Source organism: Hibiscus syriacus, unplaced genomic scaffold, assembly GCF_006381635.1.
Source record: "Hibiscus syriacus cultivar Baekdansim isolate YM2019G1 unplaced genomic scaffold, ASM638163v2 tig00111783_pilon, whole genome shotgun sequence".
NCBI lineage: Eukaryota > Viridiplantae > Streptophyta > Magnoliopsida > Malvales > Malvaceae > Hibiscus > Hibiscus syriacus.
Window position 1 is genome coordinate 2,602,390 of NW_024063178.1, and position 19,095 is coordinate 2,621,484.

General features: G+C 38.7%; 1 protein-coding gene across 1 annotated transcript; it reads left to right on the forward strand.

Annotated features, from left to right (window-relative positions):
• Window positions 1–18,120: 18,120 nt before the first annotated feature.
• LOC120170637 (T-complex protein 1 subunit gamma-like) lies at window positions 18,121–18,956 on the forward strand. The gene is made up of 4 exons (XM_039178563.1): window positions 18,121–18,273; window positions 18,353–18,414; window positions 18,663–18,735; window positions 18,867–18,956. Exons 1-4 carry the CDS (start codon window positions 18,249–18,251, stop codon window positions 18,938–18,940), a joined length of 234 nt encoding a protein of 77 aa, XP_039034494.1. The 5' UTR covers window positions 18,121–18,248; the 3' UTR covers window positions 18,941–18,956.
• Window positions 18,957–19,095: the final 139 nt, after the last annotated feature.

Sequence of the window (19,095 nt, forward strand, 5' to 3'; positions counted from 1 at the left end):
GCGAAGGCCACAAATACTTCCTCGTTGTTGTTCAATATGGAGAAAGTATGATAGCCCCTGAGCGCATATAACAGACAAAAATGGCGATATGGAATCCCCTTAACGAAGGCCTTGTTGTAGAGCGAAAGCATTAGTAAGGCTACTATTGATCCGAACTCGGTATGTAATAGTGGAGACAGAAGATAAGATAAGCTCAACCCAAGTGTTGCAAACCCCAACCATAGCATCATGCTACAGAGAAATGGCCTATAAAGTTTCAAAGTCGCACCTCTAGAAGAACTGAATGTGCCAAATTTCAAATAACGAAGCACTTCATGAGCGCGGACGACATTGTCAGAAATGATACGACCAGGCACAAATGCTCCTTGAGTGTCATCAATGCAATTCAACAGAAGTAGACAAAGCCGAGCAACCAAAACCTTGCTACTATTTTAGATGGCTGTACAAAGCGCAATTGGCTGATAGTGTTTCGTCATTATGGTTCAGATACCTTAGGTATAAGAACCAGCACGGTAGAATTGACTTCGGACATTGAAGTACAACCATTCAAGATATCAAGACACATGGTAAGAATATCCTCTCTCACAAGAGACCAAAACTTACGATAGAATAAACCTCCTCCCTAGTGTATAAAGCCGTGAGTGTGTCATTCATAGCAGGTGTAATACATGATGCTACTGTATGTATCTGTTTGGCAGAGGGAGGTGATGAGGAGAGAAATAAATAAGAAAAATAAGAGAGAGCTTCATGATGTATAGCATCTTCCTTATCTAGCCACGTACCATCGGTTGAATACAATCCCCGAATTAAATTCTTTTTATGTCGTGCTGAAGACCTCGAATGAAAATAGGCAGTGTTTTGGTTCCCATTAGCCAACCTCTAAACACGTGAGTGTTGGCCCCAGTAGTGCTCTTTCTGGGATAACCGCATCTGTAACTCTTCTTTAGCCCAACGAAAGTATAATTCTGAAGTCGATGGTTGTCGTTCAAGCATACTATTGATTGTATTTCTAAGGGTGATGATGCGGCCTTTCTTTGACGTAAATTATTGTCGTTACCAATCCTTAAGTGAAGCTCCAATAGCACTGATTTTGAAAGAACGAGGGACGCAGGGATAGTCCAAGACTTTCGCACTTGTTGGACACATTCAACATGAGAAGCCTAATACTCATCAAAGCGAAATAATCTGTGCATCGTGAGGATGGGGTCGTCAAAGATGTCACAGTGGCTAACATGACAGTACAGTGGTTAGAAGCAAGAGTAAAGGCACTAGACACAGATGCATGCGGATATTGGGACTGCCAAGATGGAGTGGATATAAAGTAATCCAAACGCTCAAATATCCGCATCGTAGAATTCCTGCCTTTATGCCAAGTAAACCAGCCACAGATATGACACATATCCCAAAGATTTTTACATTGGAGGCATCCCAAAATGAGAACTATCTGAACGATTACGACGATGACCACCAACAATTTCAGACTCCAAAAGTATTTCATTGAAATCCCCACTGACGAGTCACAGAAGAGTCAAATGAGGATGAATACGATCCAATAGGGACCAAGGTTCACAGTGACGATGGCGATCACCAAACCCATGTATGCCTCTGAATCTCAAAGCCACACTATCTATTTCAAGAACCACATCAATGTGAAGGCCAGAATAAGATAATAGTTGGATAGAAATGGTTGATTTCCAGTATAGAATCAAACTGGTGCAAGAAGAACTATTAGCTACAAAAAGACATCCCACCACAGCAAGGCGTTTTTTCAGAGACTCCACCCGGGGCCGTTGAAGGCGAGTTTCACAGAGGAAGATAAGATTAGGATCTTGTTGAGGAAACATCTGCTCCAAAGCTTGACTGTTTGAGGGTTCACAAGCCCCCGATAGTTCCAACATAAACTTTTCATAATGATCGGAGGGGTTGATCTGTAGTTTCTGCTGTAACAATGTCATCAGTGGTTTTATTTGCCAATAAAGCATTGGGTTGCTGTGTGGGGATCAACCGACCTCGCTTTGGGGATTGGGCATTGGCCTCTAGTTGTATAGCTGGCGTCGAATGCTTATACGACGAACAACTTGGGGGTGTATTACCTGGTTCACCAAATGTGTGGGAGACGAGGAAGAGAGAGCCAATGCTAGCGTCGTTGGCCTTTGCATAATCATGCTAGCCACTGGAGGAGTACCACTAGTTGTGGCAGAAGTGGAAGATGTGTCAGAGAATACCACAATACCTGGGCGAGGACGGGATGGGCCGGTAGTGGGATAGAGTAGTGGAAACTCGTAATCAATCTCCAAACTGATCATCTGTTCCAGTAGAATCCATAACTTGCAAACAAATAGCGACAGTATGACTAACCTACCCATAGCGAAAACAAAAATGCGGTAATCGCTCATACTTTATCAGAGTTGGGGCGACCATCCGATCAACGACCTATCAACAAACATTGTCGGAGAGGATAGGTAATACTCAAACCAACCCAAAGAAGAATATAGGAACCCATACGTCCCGTTTTGGGTCACATGTCGACTGCTATAGGATAACCAAGCCGACGACCAATTAGAAAACCAGTGGATTCAGTCATTCGTCTAAGTGGTAGATCGTACAAATGAACCAATATAGGAAGATATGAGAAGTTATAATCAGCAAGGCTACGTAGGGGATCATATGACACCAAGGACAGAAAGTCCCCGTTGAAGGTCAACGAAGAGCGGTCAACACATATTGCAAGGCCTCCTCAGAGAGAAATGAAAGAGGAAATGATCACTTAGGAATGAGATATCAGATACCCGCATAGTACCCCAAATAGTGCGAAATACTCGAACCAAGGAATCCAATTCAAAAGGACCATGCGAGTAGAGATACCCCAAAATATGGTGGTCCAAAGCATCCTCCATAGAAGAGAGGGAAGAATCTGGTAGTAGGACATCGCCCACTTCGTCGTCAATGAAACGGAGGACAGTTTACCTTGTCAGCCATAGCAACAGATGAGAACAACAGATCAAAACCAAAATATCCTGTCAACATAGATACAAGACACACCCAATAAGGCGTGTGTGAACTTGAAGAGTAACTGCGGATAACCGTGTAGGAAGAAACTGTAGTAGAGAAAAACATGGGCCATGCAAAAAAATAACTGCCCTTGAGAACCTTATACCGCCAAAGTATGAGATCGGGGACAACCAGAAATATGAGACTATTGTCAGAACATATCCCAAGACAGATACATGTTTGTAACACCCAAAAGTAGGAATCAAATTATGAGTTCATGAAATTTATACATAAATATTTGACGCCAGACAGAATAGTGATTATCCTGTAGGCTAGCTCCGACAGACGATTCACAAGAGAAAATTCGCCCAAAAACCAGAGAAAAAAGTCTCTAGGGTTTAATAAAATATTATAAAATCAATAACTGTCTCAAAAGCAGTCCACAAGCCGGACTGTTATAGCTAAAAAAATCGTCTTTATTCGAATTTTGCCAAAAATAGCAAAAATCGTATTTATTCGAATTTTGCCAAAAATAGCAAAATCCCGAAAATCACTCTAAATTGAAATTCGAAATAAAATAAGCAATCTCCCAAAAATCCGGTCTAAATCGGATTTAAATTGACTTCCTAATTAACAATCGAAATATTACCATAAATAGTAAAAAATAACTAAATCTAGTGATTCGGAGGGGAAAACGGCAGAATTTGAGGTTGAAAAAAAGGCCACATGGAGCGTAGCTCAATGTGGAGAGCGTGCGCGTCGAAAAGAGCTTTCCGGATTGGGGTCTTATGCGCGATTCTGACACCTGTAGCCAAAGTTATGGCCAAAAGACTGAAACATACTCAAAACGACCCCAATAAGGAACATGTCACAATCAATTCCCGCCTTTGCGCTGATCTGCCAACTCATGGTATCTCAGCGCCATCAACGTGCAATCTGACAGCTCAGCATCATCTGTCTCGGATCCCCCTGCATCAGTCGCCCCGGGTTGGAAAGAACTCGTCCTCGAGTTCAGAGTAGTGTCATCAGGATCCACAAAACAATGACTCAGGTGCTTCACATTAAAGACATCAGAAGTCTTCAAGTGACTGGGAAGTCGCAACCTGTAAGCATTATCATTGATCTTCTGCACGACCTCACAAGGTCCAATCTTCCGATCCTTAAGCTTATTATACTCACCAACAGGAAAACGATCACGAGTTAATACAGCCCAAACAAAATCACCAACATCAAAAAGTACCTGACGACGATGATTGTCGACCGAGTCTTGTACTTGGTATTGCTCTCATGAATGGTCTGTTTCACCTGCTCATGGATACCCCGAAGATACTTTGCCATCTCATCTGCTTTAGGACTGAAACGTCCTATACGTGGAATAGGGGCTAAGTCCAACACCCCGGATGGGTTCTGACCATAGACAATCTCAAATGGGCTTAAACCTGTGGTTCTGTTTTTTGATCTGTTGTAGGCAAATTCTGCCTGAGGCAATGCCAAATCCCACTGCTTCGGCTTCGTTCCTGCCAAACACCTTAAAAGGTTTCCCAAACTTCGGTTCACCACCTCAGTCTGGCCATCCGTCTGGGGGTGGTAGGCGCTACTGAAATTCAACTGCGTTCCCAGTTTCCCCCACAGGCTCTTCCAGAAATGACTGATGAACTTAGTATCACGATCTGAAGTGATGGATCGAGGAACACCATGTAAACGCACAATCTCCTTGAAATAGAGATGGGCAATCCGGTCAGCATCCATAGTCTTTCTGCAAGCTACAAAATGAGCCATCTTGGAAAACCTGTCAACCACAACAAAGATAGAATCAGAGGCCCTTTGGGTGCGGGGTAAGCCTAGTACAAAATCCATGCTGACATCGAACCAAGGAGCTTCAGGAACAGGTAAGGGAGTGTACAATCCCGCATTGGTGAGAACTCCCTTAGATCGCTGGCACACATAACAACGGTCCACATAATGGGCCACATCACTAGTCAACTTGGGCCAATAAAATTCAGAAGAGATAAGGGCCAATGTCTTATCTCGGCCAAAGTGTCCCTCATTATGGAGTTCACTTATAATTTGCTGCCTCAATGAACAATCTGGAATGCACAATTGTAATCCACGAAACAGATACCCATTATGCAAAACAAAATCATGACGGTGACCCTCAGTTACCTCCTGAAATATCCTTCCAAAGGAAGGATCAGCTGCATACATATCTGTGAACGTCTCAAATCCTGCAACTTTAGTACTCATGGTGGTGAGAAGTAAGGTACGACGGCTCAGGGCATCTGCGACGCGGTTCAAACTCCCTGCTTGGTGCCTCAGCGTAAAAGTGAATTCTTGCAAGTATGCTACCCACTTGGCATGACGTCTACTCAGCTTGTGTTGGCCATTGATGTACTTCAAGGCCTCATGATCGGTAAACAGAATAAACTCCTTCTGTACTAGGTAGTGACGCCAATGCTTCAGGGACTGAACTATGGCATAGAACTCCAGATCATAAGTGGAATAATTTTTCTTTGATCCCGATAGCTTCTCACTGAAAAAAGCAACCGGACGACCTGCCTGACTCAGAACACCACCAATGCCAACGCCAGATGCATCACAATTTACCTCGAACACTTTGTCAAAATCTGGAAGTGCCAAAACTGGAGCCTCGGTCATCTTCTGCTTGACCAGTTGAAAACTGGCCTCTGCCTCCTCAGACCACTGGAAATCACGCCCCTTGAGGCACTCTGTGATAGGGGCGATCAGAGTACTGAAATTTCTAATGAATCGACGGTAAAAAGACGCCAAGCCATGGAAACTTCGGATGTCATGTAAGGTTCTTGGTCTGGGCCACTCCAAGACTGCATCTATTTTTGACTGATCTGCATGAACACCATCAGTAGACACAACAAAACCAAGAAAAGTCACAGAAGTAGTGAAGAAAGAACACTTCTTTTGATTGACAAACAAGCACTCCGTTTTCAGCATCTCAAAAACAGCACGGAGGTGATCGAAGTGTGAAGTCCATGTCGGACTATAAACGAGGATATCATCGAAGTAAACTACAACAAATTTCCCCATAAAGGCCGCAAGACCTGATGCATAAATCTCATGAATGTACTGGGCGCATTGGATAACCCAAAGGCATGACCATCCACTCATACAACCCTTGTGGCGTTTTAAACGCCGTCTTCCACTCATCTCCAGGCCTTATTCTGATTTGGTGGTAACCGCTCTTAAGGTCAATTTTTGAGAAGATCTTAGAACCAGATAGCTGATCCAACATATCATCTAGACGGGGAATTGGAAACCGGTACTTCACTGTAATTCTGTTGATCGCTCGGCTGTCAACACACATACGCCAAGAACCATCTTTCTTTGGCACTAACAGAGCAGGGACTGCACATGGGCTCATACTCTCTCGGATATAGCCCCTCTCCAACAACTCTTCCACCTGTCGCTGCAACTCTTCGGCCTCCTTGGGACTGAGGCGATATGCTGGTCGATTTGGCAAACTTGACCCAGGAACAAGGTCAATTTGATGCTGAATATCCCTCATAGGTGGTAGTCCAGGAGGAAGATCCTCTGGCATCAAGTTAGAGAATTCTGCTAGCAACCGCTGCACCTCTACTGGTAAATCTGTATCCACGTCTACTGCATTGTTCTCGCAAGGTAGCAAGGCATAGACCACGTCGCCATGCTCAATCTCATCTAAAAACCTGGACATAGAAAGCAGATTAGTATTATGGGTTACTGGGGTAGGAGTAAGTCCTTCCCGCCGGGGTGCCAACACAATCTTTTTTCCCTTGATGCTAAGGGAATATGTATTCTTCCGTCCATCATGAATGACACTACGATCATACTGCCAAGGTCGACCCAACAATATATGACACGCATCCATAGACACAACATCACACCAGGCATTATCAAAATATTTTCTACCAATTGAAAAAGACACCAGGCATCGCCTATCAACTGTTACCTCACTGTCTTTATTTAGCCATGACAACTTGTATGGCTTAGGATGACGGTCCGTCTTCAACTGCAATTTCTGGACAACCTCCTCGGACACTACATTCTCACAACTGCCGCTGTCAATGATCATTTTGCAGACTTTATCTGCAACTGTACAAGTCGTGTGGAAAATATTGGTTCTCAACCAATCGTCCCCTGAATCGCCCTTGGGGGTAAGTAGACTCTTGCGAACGACCAGAGTCTCATGACCATCTCCGTACAGCACATCATCAGTCTCATCATCGTCATACACGGGTTCGCCAATCTCCTCAGTCTCGTCTTCCACGTTTTCCTCAATCAACAAATTTTTGCCCTTTTGACTAGCAGGCTTCCTGCAATCAGTCGCCCTATGCCCTTGTTCACCACAACGAAAACATCTAATAGTAGGGTTAGAATTACCCTGCGGTGGCTGCTGAGCAGGACGGGACTCTTGAGGGCGAACTGGTCGACTGTTGTGATCGCTCCTGATCACTGGTCTCCTGTTTTGCTGTTTTTCAACAGCAAGTGCACGCTGGTATGCTTCCGAAACACTCCACAATGAATGAAGGCTGAGGACATCTTGCAAGGGCTGGCGTAAACCCCCCAAATATCGCGCCACCATCTGCTCCTCCGTCTCAGATAAATCGTTCCGGGCGACCAATTGGTAAAACTCCTCCGTGTAATCATCGACTGATCGCGCGCCCTGCCTCAACGCATGAAGTCGCTGAAATAAGGTTTGCGTGTAGCCGAAGGGAAGGAAGTGGCCCTTCATCTTCTTTTTCATCTTCTCCCAATCAGTGATCTTGGCTTTGCCCTGTCTTTCTCGTGAACGTCGTAACTGTTCCCACCACGCAGATGCTCTGCCCTTGAGTTTGATGGCGATCAGTTTCACTTTCACACGATCGGGGACTTCCTTATATTCAAAAATACGCTCCACTTCATTAATCCAATCCACGAATCCCTCGACCTGTAATGTACCAGAAAACTCAGGGAGATCGACCCGAAAACCGAGGTCTCCATGACGCTCCTCCCGACCACGGTGCTCCCGGAATCCTGCGCCCCGGAATCCTGCGCGATTGTGATATGGGTTTTCGAAAGTGGAATTTGTATCGTGATCAGAGGCCTCACGATCCTCTAAATCCTGCGCCGCTAGGCGCTGGGTTAATTCTGCGACTTGCCTCTGCAAATCCGCAATCATCACATCCTGAACGCTGCGATCACGGCGTTGGGCTTCCTCATTCGGAACCTGCTCACGACGACCACGACCACGACCTCCAGCCATTGAAACTGGTGAAATTTCCCAAGAAGATGTTGAAGCTCTGACACCAACTGACGCCAGACAGAATAGTGATTATCCTGTAGGCTAGCTCCGACAGACGATTCACAAGAGAAAATTCGCCCAAAAACCAGAGAAAAAAGTCTCTAGGGTTTAATAAAATATTATAAAATCAATAACTGTCTCAAAAGCAGTCCACAAGCCGGACTGTTATAGCTAAAAAAATCGTCTTTATTCGAATTTTGCCAAAAATAGCAAAAATCGTATTTATTCGAATTTTGCCAAAAATAGCAAAATCCCGAAAATCACTCTAAATTGAAATTCGAAATAAAATAAGCAATCTCCCAAAAATCCGGTCTAAATCGGATTTAAATTGACTTCCTAATTAACAATCGAAATATTACCATAAATAGTAAAAAATAACTAAATCTAGTGATTCGGAGGGGAAAACGGCAGAATTTGAGGTTGAAAAAAAGGCCACATGGAGCGTAGCTCAATGTGGAGAGCGTGCGCGTCGAAAAGAGCTTTCCGGATTGGGGTCTTATGCGCGATTCTGACACCTGTAGCCAAAGTTATGGCCAAAAGACTGAAACATACTCAAAACGACCCCAATAAGGAACATGTCACAATCAATTCCCGCCTTTGCGCTGATCTGCCAACTCATGGTATCTCAGCGCCATCAACGTGCAATCTGACAGCTCAGCATCATCTGTCTCGGATCCCCCTGCATCAATATTTATAGTTGCAGGAATACGGGGACCAAACCCGTAATTAGACCATTTTCCTTTATCACCAAAATTTAAACCTCTTCCCCAAATCGTCAACCCTAATAACTCAAATTCCTAAACCTTAAATTCTCGAACCTCGTCGGCCTCCCTGAGCGTCGTCCTCCGACCAATGTTGGAGCGCGCCACTACCACCAATCAACTCCTTACTAACCGGCGACCAAAGCCCGAGCATCGTCAAGCCGTGAAAACCTTATATCGCTGTGAATCGACGATTGTTCATGCGATTAAATTCCCAAATTTTGCCGTCGTTTTCTTCAAATTCCAGCCGACATAGTCGACGTTGCCATTCATCGCCCTTCCTATCGAGTTCCTCAGGTGTTTCCGAAAAGAACTCGACCCATCTCGTCGTCTCACCGTTGCTGCTCCATTCGATCGCAGTGGGATGATTTTGAAGTAATTGGAACACCAACCGGACCTCCGTACGCTCCGCCACGTGCTGACGATGAGCGTGGGGCTTGTCCACGCTCCAAGGAAATTTCTGGAATCGGGTCGACCAGCCCCGCCTGCCTGATCCTCTTGACCCGACCGAGTCAACCCACACTGAGTCAAATCAGTTGAGTCAACTCATTGGGTCAACTCGTTGACTTTGACCGAGTCAACCCGTTGAATGTTGACTTTGACAAAAGGTCAAATTTTATGAAAAACACTATTTTAAGTTTTTGACATCCTGAGTCTGATTCCGAAGTCCGTTTTCCCAAATTCGCACTTGGGAAGTCATTTTTCAATGTTTTATCATCGGATTCAAGTTGGTTTCTAAATTAAGTTCAGTTTTTGACGTAAATTTGGTTGCTTGGTATCCGAGGAATTATGTGGCATTGAATTCAACTTCGAGGGTGATCTAATGGAGTTAAATGGTCGATCGATATGTTACGAAAATCGAGGTAATACTTTACTATCTTTTGAATGCTTTTCGGAACTCACTGATAAATGGTAGATGCATGAATAGAAATAAGTAGTCCATTAGGGTAGTTAGTAATCTTGGGATTCAGACGGAAATTGGATTAAAGACAGAACATTATATAAGACTCTGACGACTCAAAAAAGAAATTGGTAGACTGATTGGAAACAAATTTCATTTCAATGAATAAATCGATAAATCAATCAATCTCAGAACGAGTAATTTCTGATTAATCTCGTTAAAGATTAAATGATGGAAATATTTGGATAAGAAATTACCAAGAATAGCACTTTGGGGTAAAGTTACGAAAATGTCCTTGTATTGAAAAATGACCCAGATATCCCCTAATGGTGAAAATAACCTTAGTGATTAAATGAACAAAGTACTATGAACTCTAAAGGAACTAGAATACATTCAAGCCTAAGTTATTCGAAGTAATTCCACTATCATAATTGGATGAAATGATGATAATATCCTTAAAGTATAAAATGATTCGAAGCATGTCCAAGCCCTGGAATAACTAATACCCACAGCTCTGAAATGAATTTAGCAACCTCAATAATTGTGGATTAAGTAAATGATTGGATAAGTCTGGAAAATCTGATGAACTTACATGATGTACCATTCCATTGGGTTATGAACCGCAAATCAAGTAAGTCGACATTTCATGAGATTTTTACTTTTGTATTTTTAAATGATTTTATGATTTTACATGTTTTAATCAAAATGTTAATTTTTTCGAGATTTTTATGGTGGGTCGCTCCGGTGGCCCTAATGTGACACCCTGGATCGAATCGGGCCACCCGCATCGATCTGAGGGGGTTACATTTAGTGGTATCATAGCCTAGGTTGAGTTAAATTTTTCTAGATAGACTGGTCGGTCAAATGTCAAAATATTTATGGTCAGCACATGCCCCTAGACAATAACTATACTTCTCTAAGCCGAAACTCCAAGGTCAAGTCTCTCTCTGAAACGAGCTAACCTAAAATTTCTATCCGTTAGGGCTCGACCTACGCATAAAGAGATACAGTAACGTTTTTCCAAACTCTGTAAAGTGCCTCACGAGAAATGTAGAGTTGTCATTCGAGAAATTTTGACCCGACTCCAGAATGAATTGGAATATGTTATCGTTCTATAAACCTATTCTCATAACCAAGGTCGAATTGTTTCCATAATGATAATTTCGTTCTGATTATTTTATTGGAATGAGGGAGAGTTCTAACGAGAATGTATACTCAACTGCTTAAGGATTAGTAAAAGACCCGTATTTCTGTAAAGCTCATTGAAGATATGGAATGACTGATGAAAACTTCATTTCTGCATTCTTCTAACATGAAAGAATTTCGAGGACGAAATTCTTTTAAAGAGGGGTGAATTGTAATACCCCAAAGTAGGGGTCAAATTATTAATTCATGAAATTTATAGACAAATATTTATAATTTGAGGAATACGATGACCAAACCCATAATTAGACCGTTTTTGTTTATCAGTAAAATTTAAACCCCTTCCCCAAATCATAAACCATAATAACTCAAATCCCTAAACCCAAAATTATCGAACCTCATCGACCTCCCTGAACGTCACCGTCCGACCAACATTGGAGTGTGCCACTACCACCAATCAACTCCCCACCAACTAGCCACCAAAGCCCGAGCATCGTCAAGCCGTGAAACACCTTATATCCTCTTGAATCGACAATTGTTCACGCGATTAAAATCCTAAATTTCACCGTTGTTTTCTTCAAATTTCGGTTGATATAGTCGACGTTGCTATTCACCACCCTTCCCATCGAGTTCCTCGGTGTTTCCAATAAGAACCCTACCCATCTAGTCGTCTCACCATCGGTGTTCCATCCGGTCACCGTGGGATGATTTTGAAGTAATCGGAACACTAACCGAACCTTCGTCGTCACCACACGCACCGCCACGCGCCGACGATGCGCATGGGGCTTGTCCACGCTCCAAGAATTTCTTTTGGAATCGGGTCAAACGACCCGCCTGCCCGACCCACTTTACTCGATCGAGTCAACCCACACTGAGTCAACTTGACTGAGTCAACTCACCGGGTCAACTCGTTGACTTTGACCGAGTCAACCTATTGACCAATCACTATGACCGAATCAACCCGTTTACCTTTGACTTTGACCAAAAAGTTAAATTTTCTGAAAAGCCCTATTTTATATTTTTCGACATACTGAGTCTGATTTTAAGTCCATTTTGCCAAATTCGCACCCGGTAAGCCATTTTTCAATATTTTATCTTCGGATTCAAGTTGGTTTCTAAATTAAATTCAGTTTCTGATGTAAATTTGGTTGCTTGGTATCCGAGGAATTATGGGGCATTGAATTCAAGTTCGAGGGTGATCTAATGGAGTTCAATGGTCGATCGATATGGCATGCAAATCAAGGTAATAATTTACTACCTTTTGAATGCTTTTCGGGACTCACTGATAAATGGTAAATGTATGAATGAAAATAAGTAGTCCATTAGGGTAGTTAGCTATCTTGGGATTCGTACTAAAATTGGATTAAAGATGAAACATTGTCTAAGACTCTGACGACTCAAAAAAGAAATTGGTAGACTGATCAAAAACAAATTTCAGTTTAATGAATAAATTGATAAATCAATCAATCTCAGAACGAGTAATTTCTGATTAATCTCATTAAAGACTAAATGATGGAAATATTTGGATAAGAAATTACCAAAAATAGCACTTTAGGGTAAAATTATGAAAATGTCCTTGTATTGAAAAATGACCCAAATATCCCCTAATGGTGAAAATAACCTCAGTGATTAAATGAACAAAGTACTCCGAACTCTAAAGGAACTAGAATACATTCAAGTCTAAGTTATTCGAAGTAATTCCACTGTCATAATTGGATGAAATGATGATAATATCCTTAAAGTGTAAAATAATTCGAAGTATGTCCAAGCCCTGGAATAACTAATACCCACAACTCTGAAATGAATTCAGCAACATAAATGATTGTGGATTAAGTAAATGATTGGATAAGTCTGGAAACTCTGATGAACTTACATGATATACCATTCTATTGGGTTATAAACCATAAATTATGTAAGTCAGCATTTCTTGATATCGTCGAATAGTGGAAATGAAATAAAGACCTATGGAAGATATGTTCGTCTCTTTAAGATATATTCAGCGATGATTCTGAAGATTTTTAGACAATAATTGTTGGTATTAAATAGTGAATACCCTGGAAGGGCAATGAATTGAACAATCGACTGGCATCAGTTCTGGAGTTGTTCATCTCGAGTTTTTCGATAATCCTATTGATTGACATGGATGGTAAATGCTCTGAATCTTTGTTTCTCCCTTATCATCTCAAATCACTATGAATTCTCTAAGAACCTAATACCCAAAATGCCCCTGATTTTCCTGAATCATAGAATTCACTTTGGTCATATCTGAAACATAAGTAACTCAAATACAAAGGACTCTGAATACCTTTATGATTTCTTAGTGCCTCTGAAAAATATATGACTACAATATGATCCTAATAAATCACATTCTGAGTAACTAATGATTTCGTCAGCTAATGAACTCTTCCGATAGTGATTCTAACTTCTGGTATTCTATCGGTATGATGAAGATCCGTGTTTCTCTACCCGACAAGATTATCCAGTATCTCCGAATAATATCTGAAACCTCTAGTGTGTTTCCATATCACAAGGATGTTTTTCTCTAATTTTTGTTCTGATTTTTTATATCTCTAGTTACTGACTGAAAATGTTTTATTTGGGGTATTCTGGGATCTAGTATGAAGACTCTAGTAGGTTCAGTCGCTGCTGTTAATTCCTTTTATAGGTTATGAACCGATTGGTAATTCTTTACGGACTTAAGGTGACCCGTGGGTAGGATCTGCGGCCCCGATATCTTTCTGGGTAGGCCTCCATCGCCCCAAGAACTTTCTTGGGTAGATTTTTAAGCCCCAAGGTGCACCCTTAGGTTATGCAGTTCTGGGGAGCTGCATATGGCGTTTGGTTGGAGGGACTATTATGGTTTTGAAAACATGTTTTAAATGGTTTTGTGGGAACACACTAGACACTCTATCCTGATCTCTTGAACCCATTCATCCAAAATATTTCCCTTTGAACGAAAACTTAATGTCTGTTACTACCAGAGATATCAGTGAGACCTCAGCTCAGCCTAAAAATCTATAGATGTATGAACCAATAAGGAAACATATAATTATCTATTATCTGCATGTTATTCTGCATCATCTGGTAATTCTGTATTATTGAGATTTCCAAAGCTTAGTTTGTTACTCACCATTTCAGGTTAAAAGAATCGTATCAGCGCAGCTATCGACTTCAGTAGGGAGTTCCACCAGCGTTGCTTGCAGAGTACGGTGCATGAGATTAGGGACTTGTAGGTCGTATTTTGTTTTTATATTTGAGTCTAGAAAATTATTTTTATTTCTAAATATTGACAAATTTTATTTTTGTATTTTTAAATGATTTTATGATTTTACATGTTTTAATCAAAATGATATTTTTTCCAAGATTTTTATGGCGGGTCGCTCCGGTGGCCCTAATGTGACACCTAGGATCGAATCAGGCCACCCGCATAGATCTGAGAGGGTTACATTTAGAGGTATTAGAGCCTAGGTTGAGTCAAATAATTCTAGATAGATTGGCTGATTGAATGTTAAAATATTTCTGGTCAGTACATGCCCCTAGACAATAACCGTACTTCTCTAAGCCGAAACTCCAAGGTTAAGTCTCTCTCTGAAATGAGCTAACCTAAAATTTCTATTCGTTAGGGCTCGACCTACGCATAAGGAGATACAATAATGTTTTTCCAAACTCTGTAAAGTGCCTCACGATAAATGTGAGAGCTACTCATTTGAGAAATTTTGACCCGACTCCATAAATGAATTGGAATATGTTATCGCTCTATAAACCTATTCTCGTAGCTAAGGTCAAATTTTTTCCACAAGTATAATTTCGTTCTGATTCTTTTATTGGAATGAGGGAGAGTTCTAACGAGAATGTATACTCAACTGGGTAAGGATTAGTAAATACCCATATTTCTGTAACTCTCCTTAAAGATATGGAAGGACTGATGAAAACTTCATTTCTGTATTCATGTGACTTGAATGAATTTCGAGGATGAAATTCTTTTAAGGAGGGGAGAATTGTAACACCCTAAAGTATGGGTCAAATTATGAGTTTATAAAATTTATAGACAAATATTTATAGTTGCAGGAATACAGGGACCAAACCTGTAATTAGACTATTTTTCTTTATCGACAAAATTTAAACCCTTTTCCCAAATCGTGAACCTCGATAACTCAATTATCGAACCTCATCGACCTCCCTGAGCGTCGCCGTCCGACCAACATTAGAGCACGCCACTGCCACCAATCAACTCCCCACCAACTGGCGACCAAAGCCCGAGCATCGTCAAGCTGTGAATTGATGATTGTTCACGCGATTAAAATCCCAAATTTCGCCACCGTTTTCTTCAAATTCCGACTGACATAGTCGACGCTGCCTTTCACCGCCCTTCCCATCAAGTTCCTCAGGTATTTCCGATAATAACCCGACCCATTTCGTCGTCTCTCCATCGCTGCTTCGTTCGGTCGCCGTGGGATGATTTTCACTACTAGAAGTTTCTATTATTTTGACAAATTTAATTTTCATAAAATTAATTTTGTCACTATTAGTAGTTTTTTGGTGACAAAATAAAAAATAGTAGCATTAGATTAAAAAAAGATATACAAGTATGACAAAAGCTAAAATCGTCATAATAATTTGTCACAATTAACAAACATGTGTAACATATGATGATAAAATAGATTTTATTGCAAATTTTTGTTACAAATGTTTCCCTCCAATTTTTTTGGCGCCAAATTGAAGGCATATAGCGACAACTTTTGCAACTAAAAGTTTTAGTAACTATGAAAAAAATTGTCACAGCAAATAATGAGATTTAGATTTGTTGTGACAAATTTTGTTTGTAATTATATGTTTTAATTATAGTGACAAAATGTATAGTCACAAATGATTATCTCCAATTTTTGGTAAAAAACAAAATCATATGGTCACATGTTTTGTAACTATAAGCTATAATTATTGTTACAAAAAAAATTGTCACAGCAAATAATGAGATTCAAGTTTTTAGTAAAAAATAATGTTTGTCGTGATATGTTTAATTATAGTGAAAAATATATTGTCACAAAGATTTCCATCCATATTTTTTTGCGCAAAAAAGTCATATAATGACAAATTTTGTAACTATAAATGTTAATAATTATTACATAAAACATTGTCACAAAAAATAATGATATTCACGTTTTTTGTGACAAATTATATTTATAGTTATAAATTTTAACTATAGTGATAGCATATATTAATCGTCATAATTATTTTTCTCCACTTTTTTGTTTCAAAAGTTATATTGACAATTTTTATAATTATAATTTATAATTATTGTTATAGAAAAAATATCATATCAATAAAATTCAAGTTTTTTGTATTAAATTATTTTTTTACTTATATATTTTAATCATTATGAAAAATTATACTATCAAAATTATTTCTCCCTATTTTTTTAATGTCAAAAATGTTATATAGTAACAAAATATATTTTCATAAAGATTTTCCTCTATATTTTTTTGCACTAGAAAAATCATATTGTAATAATTTTTGTAACTATAAGTGTTTATAATTATTACAGAAAACATTGTCACAAAAAATAATGGTATTCACATTTTTGTGAGAAATTATACTTGTAGTTATAAATTTTAATTATAGTTATAACATATATTATGATAAATATTTTTTTCAACTTTTTTTTGTTTCAAAAAGCTATATTGATAAGTTTTGTAATTATAATTTATAGTAATTGTTATAGAAAAAATTATCACATCAGATAATAAAATTCAAGTTTTTTGTAATCAATTATTTTGTATTTATATATTTTAATCATTATGAAAAATTATACTATAAAAAATTATCCCTATTTTTTGGTGCCAAAAATGTTATATAGTAAAAGTTTTATAGTTATTGTTATAGAAAATTTATAAAAATAAAAATTTATTTTTTAATTAATAAATGATTTTAGTGTTTTATGAAAAAAAATATGTTTTTAGTTATACATTTTTATTTTAATGAGAAAATATAATAATTTATTATAAAAAAAATGTTCATAAAAATCAAAATTTTGTAATATATATAATTCAATGGCATTTTCAAATAAAAGATAATAACAAAATATATTATCAAAATGTTTCCATTTATTTTTTTACGAAACTAGTTTCAAATAAAAGATAATAACAAAATATATTATCAAAATAGTGAAAATGAAAATGAAAATTCTAAAAAATTGAACAATATATATTAACTAAAGTAGGACAAATTTCCTATTATTATTTTTTACATTAAGTTTAGGTGAAGTTTACTTCCGTCAATAATGATATATTCACTACAAAGCTCTTCTTAGTTGTATAATTACTTTTTAATATTTTTTATTACACAGTTTCATAATGGTTAACGATAGAAATCATTGATTAAAGGGTCACGTTAATTTTTTTTTCTAAATTCGAGGGTCACATTGAATGCAACAATAATTCGATGACCAAATTGATCTTTTCACAAAAGTACAAGAGCCTTAGGTATCTTTTTGTTGAAAATTAAACTAAATTAAAGATATAAAATAAATATTAATCGGGTATCGATGACCTGAAAACAATGGTACTGGGTTTTAAGGTTACTCGACTTACAGGTACCCGCATATTACTGGCTAAAACATGGACCAAGATTTTGGCACTGAAAAATCTCAAATACTTGAAAAAGCGAGTACCTAAATATAAACACCCCTAACTAATATAGATGATAAAAAAAAATAATGTATTTAATATAATTATGGAGTTGTTTTTATTAATGAGAAATAAATGTATTTTTATATAAATTTACTTAAATGTTATTATGTTAAACTCTAATTATTTTATTTCAACCCTACGTACCATTTTGGATGAAAGCTAGATGTTTTAAGTTTAATGGCTTGTTGGAGTTACCCAATAACAAGAAAGTAAACACAAATCAAAGAGAAAGTAATTGGGCCTCTCCGAAGAAGAAGAAGAAGAAGAAAACAAATGAAGCCCATAAATGGCATGCACCTCATTTTTTCAAATCTTTCATTAGTTCCCATACAAAACAAGCGTTCGAGAAAAAACTGGGGGAGAAAAGGTCCATCGTTCTAGTAGGGTTTTTCAGTGGAAGAAGAAGAAACCCTTTTTCAGATTAATCTGTTTCAACAACTTTTAAATTCTAATACCAAAGACAATCATAAGCAATGCACTCCCCAGTTCTCGTTCTGAGTAAGTTTCTTTTCTTTTGTTGCATTTTTTAAATCCTTTAGATTCAATTTGTTCCTAAAAATAACATTGAAATAAGCAGAGGATTCGTTGAAGCGGGAGTCCGGGACTAAGGTTCACCATGCTAATATCCAAGCCTCCAAGGTAATCCTTTTCTTTCATTGTTGTTTTTTTTAATTATTTTGTTTTACTTACTCTGTATTAATCTAGAGTGTGATTGATGAATAAGCTGCTTAAATTTTGAAAGAATGTAAACCCAATTTTTGTTTATGAGTTCTGATCTGAGAACTTTATATATCTAAGAAGGCAGGATTCAACATGCTTTGGGTCTTCGATATGATTTCCATTTGTTGTTGTCTGTTCAATGCTCACTGAACAAAATTACTTTACAGGCTATTGCTGACATTATTCGAACAACATTGGGTCCTCGATCCATGTTGAAAATGCTCCTTGATGCTGCTGGAGGTAATCCTTTTTACTTCTATTTACATTTCCGGTGCAAATGTTTTGGAATTAACAAAAACATTTTATTACCCTTAAAATGCGCTTTTTTTGATCTGGTATAAATATTGTTGTATGGTTTTGATTTCTACCGGGTATTGTCGTTACTAATGATGGAAATTCCATCCTAGGTGAGTTAGATATTGCACACCCAGCAACAAAGGCATGATATTCCACCATGCATCTCTATTTGATCTGCTTTTAGCATGTGAATGCCTCCCCCACCCCACAAAACAAAAAAAAAATTGTCTTATTTTCTTTCAGTCTTATCCTTTTTGTTGGTCATGGCAGTCAATGATTGAATTGAGCCGTACGCAAGATGAA

Excerpts from the sequence above, each read along its gene's own strand:
- LOC120170637 (XM_039178563.1), top strand. The coding sequence starts at position 18,249 with ATGCACTCCCCAGTTCTCGTTCTGA. Across the intron at positions 18,274-18,352 it reads CTCCCCAGTTCTCGTTCTGA|AGGATTCGTTGAAGCGGGAG; the intron begins GTAAGTTTCTTT and ends TGAAATAAGCAG. Across the intron at positions 18,415-18,662 it reads CTAATATCCAAGCCTCCAAG|GCTATTGCTGACATTATTCG; the intron begins GTAATCCTTTTC and ends ATTACTTTACAG.